General features: G+C 40.0%; 1 protein-coding gene across 1 annotated transcript; it reads left to right on the plus strand.

Annotated features, from left to right (window-relative positions):
• The first annotated feature begins 5,998 nt into the window (after positions 1-5,998).
• On the plus strand, positions 5,999-6,769 carry LOC137255410 (uncharacterized). The gene has a single exon (XM_067792852.1). The coding sequence runs from the start codon at positions 5,999-6,001 to the stop codon at positions 6,767-6,769; it is 771 nt and encodes a 256-aa protein (XP_067648953.1).
• Positions 6,770-7,212: the final 443 nt, after the last annotated feature.

Consider the following 7,212-nt stretch of genomic DNA (forward strand, 5'->3'; position numbering starts at 1 on the left):
AAAATCATATTTTTCACTTATACATTCCAACAAACTCTCCTGGTGGGATTTGTACAGTAATGTAACGTTGATAATGTGAAAGGGATGCAAGATTCAAGTGTCGATTTCAGATACACTAATCATTTCAATATTCAACCTAAATCGGAACGATTAAGCAATATTCGATCGACACATCACTCACGTTTACATACGTGTTAGTGAAACACGGCTGCTAGTTCAATTATTAACACAACTATGTTCTATTTGCAGAAGCGCGGATGAGAAGTAAGACATGCTGCGATGTACTATTGTATTCCTACGCGGTACTGCGTGACTAACAACTGCTCAACATATGGTAAGCAGGATTGGACAGATACGATTGGAGTAATGTAGAGGGACGAATCTCGACCCTAACATGATCCCTGCCCTAGAGTCCGACTGAAATACAAAGTCAACAGCGAGAGGCTAATAATCTCTAGGCTTGTATGATGTTGAGTCAATTAAGGATGCCAAGCTACGGTTCGTTAAAAGTAACTTCTCAATGGGATCGGACTCGTTCATCCGAGATCGCCGTTTGAGTAGAGTCGTGTATCAACAGTCGCGAGGGAAGTACTCTCAGACAGAGTTTGTGCATTCGAGGAGTCGTGAAGTTTCACCGGGCGTTAGTTTTGATTTGCCCGTGATGACTTTTGAGGATCGGAGCATTGGAAAATGCCTCTTGGTTTGACCGGCTATTGATTTCTACTTGTACGGTATTGTGATGCACCGTGTCTACACTCTCTTGACACACAGGAAAATATTTGGGAACCTGATTTGTTTCTTACTTGGGAAATACAACCTGGTTATAGGACTGGCAAATGTTTGTAAAGTTTTATAAACCCTGCAACACAATCAACACAAGTGCTGGTGTGTCTGGATTGTTTTTGTGAAGTGTCCTGGACTTTTCGCTGTTGGAGACCTCAACGTAATACATGCAGTGTGAGGATTCACAAAACTATGCGGATCGGCAAGAGAAAAGGCGTCGGGCACCTAATTATTTGAAGAAAATATTTGTAATATAGGATAATACATTTGTGTTGACAAATATCAAATCTAAATACTGTCTAATTTACCACAGATGTCAGTTCTCGTTTCAGAAATAAGGATCTGTGAAATTTATTCTTCGGAAGACTTGGAAGTATCTTTCGGTGAATATATTTGATCGTTTGATCTTTCCAAAACAGGATTATTCTCGTATATTTCATTGGTAGTTTGTTTTACCTGTGATTGAAACCTGGACATTTTCCAATCTTCGTTGTCGTCTGCTCAGTCGTCTGTTCACTGCGTGATGTAATTGATGATGTCCTTGAGTGCACTGCGCATCTGTACATCATGGAGTACTGGTCGGTGTGGTGGAAGATTTTAGTCGTCTGCTGCGCAGGTAAGAACAGTTCATTTCTACCTCTGTATCTCAATGTAATCCCGAGTACGGACTGTGAAAATGCCATTTGCACGGAGATCAATTGCAACAGCGATAATAGTGAACGTTAGCGGGTGTCTGATGTTTGGTCAAGTATCGATGCTGGCGTATCACTTTTGATTGATTCATACCGATTTCAAATGAATGTCAATGAAAACGGTTTCATGGGTCATTTCACATGTTTTATCTAACATTCGGTAACCATATTAAACAACAAACTATACCGTGCACTGAAACATTTTCCCAAACTGATCCAAAAATACTGTATTTCACTCATAGGGAATACATTATATGGGACTACAACATTTTTTTTTGGTTTGGTGCTAACGGTGAACACAACATTTTTTTGACAGTATTAATAAGGAATACAACATTTTTGTGTCAGTATTAAAGGAGAATACAATTCTGTTAGTATCTTTATTACTGTGGTGTACATGTTTTGTAGTAGTATTAATCCGGAATAAAAACGAAATCTCATTTTAAAAAAATCGTGAAAATATAAACACAGCAAAAAAATCCATATACTGGAATAAACCATGAAAATGATTTGTGTCAGTGGTGTAAGCTTCTATGCAATATGTCAGTATATATCGCGGTTAAGTATCTCGCCAAGTATGATTGATTAATTACCGCTCGCAAGCCACCTGGCTTAAGCGGCAAAAGGGCAAGGCGTGTAGGGCAAGGTGTTCCAGTAATGAGCCTCATTACATGTTCGAAAATACACACCCGTTTTGTTCGAACAACTGGTAAGTTCCTCATAATTAGATATGTGCATGCGGATATGAAAAATATCCTCGGGGGTGTTTTTGTCATGCAAATGTCCAATATTAGATTGCGAGGATTTGATAGTTGTTTATGACGTGACCACCTGGCCGCCTTATTAAATTTCGTATATTGTTAATAGATTTATCTCAACTGAATATATTGATACAGCTGTGACACACAGATTTGTGGAGGAGATGGAGTAGCGTAGCAGTTACATCTTCCTCTCGTCAGATAGAAGGTCCGTGTTCGATTCCGCACATGAGTGCAAAATCCTATTTCTGGAGAATGCCGTAACTCTGAGTTTTAAAAATAAAATGAAGAACGAAACCAAATAACGGCGATGGTATGATTTTAAATCTAAACCAGGCTGCTCCTAGCAACCTCAGACCTGGAAACGCAACCCACACCCGCATACATTGAGGCTGTACTAGATCTCTTTGTAGAACCAGGTCCTCTGTCTCTGCAGATAATAGATGAAATATACAGAGTGAGAGAGTGAGTTAGTTTAGTTTTTCGCGGCTGTCCAGCAAAATTCCAGCCGTGTGACGGTCTGTAAATAGTAGAGTCTGGACCAGACAATCTAGTGATCAACGATCTGCGCAACTGGGAACCTATGATATGTGTCAACCAAGTCAGCGAAGCTGACCACCCGCCCCCGCTAGTCACCACTTACGGCAAGTATGGTTTACTGAAGGCCAATATTCTCATCCGGTCCTTCATGGGTCGAAATATATAGAACATCAGTGGAAAAGAGTACATGGTCTTGACTATCCTTAAAAAAAACAATTCCGTAGGTGTATTGGTGTCAAAAGGTAAATAGTTGTGAAAAGATTTTAGCATCTCTCAAGAATCATTGATAAGACCAGGTGAATTGACTAAGCATGATCTTTCCTACACATCTCTAGAATGACCAACTGGGATATGTGATCGGCCAGAGAAGGTACCAGGGAAAAACAGTGTAAACGGCCATTGTGTTTCCCTTCTGCAGACATCTGGATTATGAATATCTTCAAATAGCTTCAAATCTAGCACTGTCAGAAAGTAACGTAGCTTCATATCAAGCACTGTCAGAAAGTAACGTAGCTTCATATCTAGCAATGTCTCAAAACGGCGTAGATTCATATCGTGCACTGTCAGAAAGTAGCGTAGCTTCATATCTAGCATTGGCAGAAAGTAACACAGCTTCATATCTAGCACTGCCAGAAAGTAACGTAGCTTCATATCACGCACTGTCAGAAAGTAACATAGCTTCATATCTAGCATTGTCAGAAAGTAACGTAGCTTCATATCAAGTACTGTCAAAAAAGTAACGTAGATTCATATCGTGCACTGCCAGAAAGTAACGTAGCTTCATATCTAGCACTGTCAGAAAGTAACGTAGCTTCATATCTAGCACTGTCAGAAAGTAACATAGCTTCATATCTAGCATTGTCAGAAAGTAACGTAGCTTCATATCAAGTACTGTCAAAAAAGTAACGTAGATTCATATCGTGCACTGCCAGAAAGTAACGTAGCTTCATATCTAGCACTGTCAGAAAGTAACTTAGCTTCATATCTAGCACTGTCAGAAAGTAACTTAGCTTCATATCTAGCACTGTCAGAACGTAACGTAGCTTCATATCTAGCAATGTCTCAAAACGGCGTAGATTCATATCGTGCACTGCCTCAAAATAACCTAGCTTCATATCTACCGATGCATCCAAGTAACATGGTTTTATATCTTGCAGAGATTCAAAGTAATGCAGCTTCATATCTAGCAATGCATCGCCGTAAATCGCGCGTGTATTGTTAGGGTAACGAGCAAACGCGGTTATCACTAATCTAAGCAGTTTTTCCTACAGAACACACACACCAAGAAGAAAACAAAAACAAAAAACACTTGAAGCCAATCCAGGACGTCCCCGGAACTCTCTGATAATGACGAGGATCAGACGCTTGTCTTTGACAGTTATCTCAAGATTGATGGACAACTTGCAGTTGTTTGCTTATAGAATCTGAAACCGAGGCAACTCAGTACTGACAAACGGTTGTCATGTGTCAACGTCTTTTCCGTCATGCACTGAAGTAATTCCAGTGTGACACGTATTCTTGTGACTTCATCGGATGTCTTCATAGAAACGCCAGTTGACTTAAAAGTAGTTCCACATCCCATCTTTATGTTGTGACTACCTGGTCGCCTTGTTTATATTATATTTAGGTTTCAAATGAGACGATGCGGCAGATCATTAAAGCAACAATTTCTCAGATTTCACACGTTGAAGAAAAAAGAAATGACTTTCTTTCCACTGTTTGTAAGTATCGGTTTGCAAGAGCTTTATATGTATAGCAGATGCAATTCAATACATTAACTGGATCACGTCTTCTTATTGAATTATGAAATCGTGATCACGCTGGTTTTACATACGCATAGGCACTCAACACGTGTCAGGATTAGGCAGCCATTATGAACCCATATACCAGATGTGATCCAGGTAAGAACTTATCTTCAGCGCTCTAGTTGTTTACTGAGAGGTAACTAACAGAATCGAGTACGTCTCGCCTTCTTGGTTGACGTTTATCGCATCAGACTTGTGTAGGTCGTTGCTGATAATGTTAATCACTGCATTGTCTAATCCAGACAACGGTATTTACAGACCACCGTTACTGAGTGCGGCGTTAAACAATATAGAAATACAAGCGGATGCTTTCACGAACAGGAAAGAGGGTGGTTATGACGTAATTTTCTTTGGAAAAGAAACTCTTCTGAAAGAAACATTCATCGAGTTATCAGTAATTCGATACAAATGCAATATTGGTCAGGCTTCCGGGTCCTTCTGCTGGCAGAGGGGCGTGGTTATGACTGGATATGTTTAACAAAAGAAACTTTTTGAAAAAAATGTCTCATGTTTTGAAAAACACATCCAGTTATCCTCAGTTTGATACAAAAGGAATTGATCAATCGTCCATGTACCACAAAGCTTTATTGGGGGTATGTTATGAAACTGGGAAAATCCTGAAAGGAATAAGGCTTCGTCAGCTATTACAAAAAAATAAATAAATAAAACATCCGGGGACATTCTCTATGTGCTGAGAAATAAAGTTTCAGAGGACAGAAATGTTTTGAACTCTCCCACAGAATCTCCCCCAACCAACGAACAGCCATCTCAGTCACCTGGTCGACTCTTGAAGGAGTCGAGCTAACGAGGAATCAATCGGTCAGTAGCAAGTTCGGTTTATCTGCAGATCGCATGCCAACATCGGAGTTTAGTGAAAATCATCTTTCATGTAACTTTCTTTCTTCCTTGTCATTTCAATGCGATGAAATAATGTTACATCCACATGCTATTCAATAACACCCTGGGTCTGCTCGTAAACACCCTCAATCCGTTTCACTGTTATCTCCTGTGACAATCTCAGTTGCGTGTGACTTAATATGACATCGAATTAATTAATGAAGACATGTTTTGAATAAATCAGCGAAATGCATGAAAATAGGAACAATAACACCTGGTTAGATTAATAATTAATTCGTCGTAGCTACGCAATCTCTTGTGTCACACAGTTCCTTCCGTGTACAACGTTGGAACGTGAGATTACGTTGCTTTATTCATGCATCACTCAGAAAAATGTATTTTTTACTCTTTTCAACAGGTTTTTGTGGGGTTGTTTGGGGTGGGGTGTTTGGGGGGGGAGTTGGTTGTAAATCTGAACTTTCATAAATAATCTAGTTAGTATTTGTAGTAGTGGCTAGTTGGTGGTTTATCGAAATACGCGTATGGCAATACTACGTTAAGCGTTTCAATACCTGTGCTAGATATGAAGCTACGTTACTCTGAGACACTACTAGACATGAAGCTACGTTACTCTGAGACACTGCTAGACATGAAGCTACGTTACTCTGAGACACTGCTAGACATGAAGCTACGTTACTCTGAGACACTGCTAGATATGAAGCTACGTTACTCTGAGACACTGCTAGACATGAAGCTACGTTACTCTGAGACACTGCTAGACATGAAGCTACGTTACTCTGAGACACTGCTAGACATGAAGCTACGTTACTCTGAGACACTGCTAGACATGAAGCTACGTTACTCTGAGACACTGCTAGATATGAAGCTACGTTACTCTGAGACACTGCTAGATATGGAGCTACGTTACTCTGAGACACTGCTAGACATGAAGCTACGTTACTCTGAGACACTGCTAGACATGAAGCTACGTTACTCTGAGACACTGCTAGACATGAAGCTACGTTACTCTGAGACACTGCTAGATATGGAGCTACGTTACTCTGAGACACTGCTAGATATGAAGCTACGTTACTCTGAGACACTGCTAAACATGAAGCTACGTCACTCTGAGACACTGCTAGACATGAAGCTACGTTACTCTGAGACACTGCTAGACATGAAGCTACGTCACTCTGAGACACTGCTAGACATGAAGCTACATTACTCTGAGACACTGCTAGATATGAAGCTACGTTACTCTGAGACACTGCTAGACATGAAGCTGCGTTACTCTGAGGAAGTGCTAGATGTGGAGCTACTTTACGTGGACGCAGTGCTAGATACAATGATGTGAGACAGTACTGATCGGAAATGTGAAACAATTCATGGTGTCCTAATTAGTCAGTATCATCGGAAAGTACTCAGATGGATCTCCCCTTCTTCAGTCAGATACCTCTGTGCTTGAAAAAATATGTTTCTTTCCTTGCAAATACAGTTTCACTGTAGCTTCAAGCACAAAATACACATTTAATTTTATGTCATTTCCCCAGAGAAAACAAATTAAATCCTTGCATATGTTGCTAACGTACGTGTCATATTTATCCTTGATCGCACTGGGCTTATTACACCAAATGATGTTTGACAGGTAGAGTAATTCTAGTGTTGGTGATTCTCAGACACGTTATGAACATATTACTGCTTCAATTATATCCCGGATAGTGGATCAATGTCAAACTATAGAAATACACAACGCTTGAAATAGAGTCCATACCTTCAACTGCACTGTATGAATCATGC

The sequence above is a fragment of the Haliotis asinina genome, chromosome 11 (assembly GCF_037392515.1).
Source record: "Haliotis asinina isolate JCU_RB_2024 chromosome 11, JCU_Hal_asi_v2, whole genome shotgun sequence".
Classification (NCBI taxonomy): Eukaryota; Metazoa; Mollusca; class Gastropoda; order Lepetellida; family Haliotidae; genus Haliotis; species Haliotis asinina.

Bases quoted from the DNA above. Each gene is read 5' to 3' on its own strand.
- LOC137255410 (XM_067792852.1), top strand. From the start codon at position 5,999: ATGAAGCTACGTTACTCTGAGACACTACTAGACATGAAGCTACGTTAC.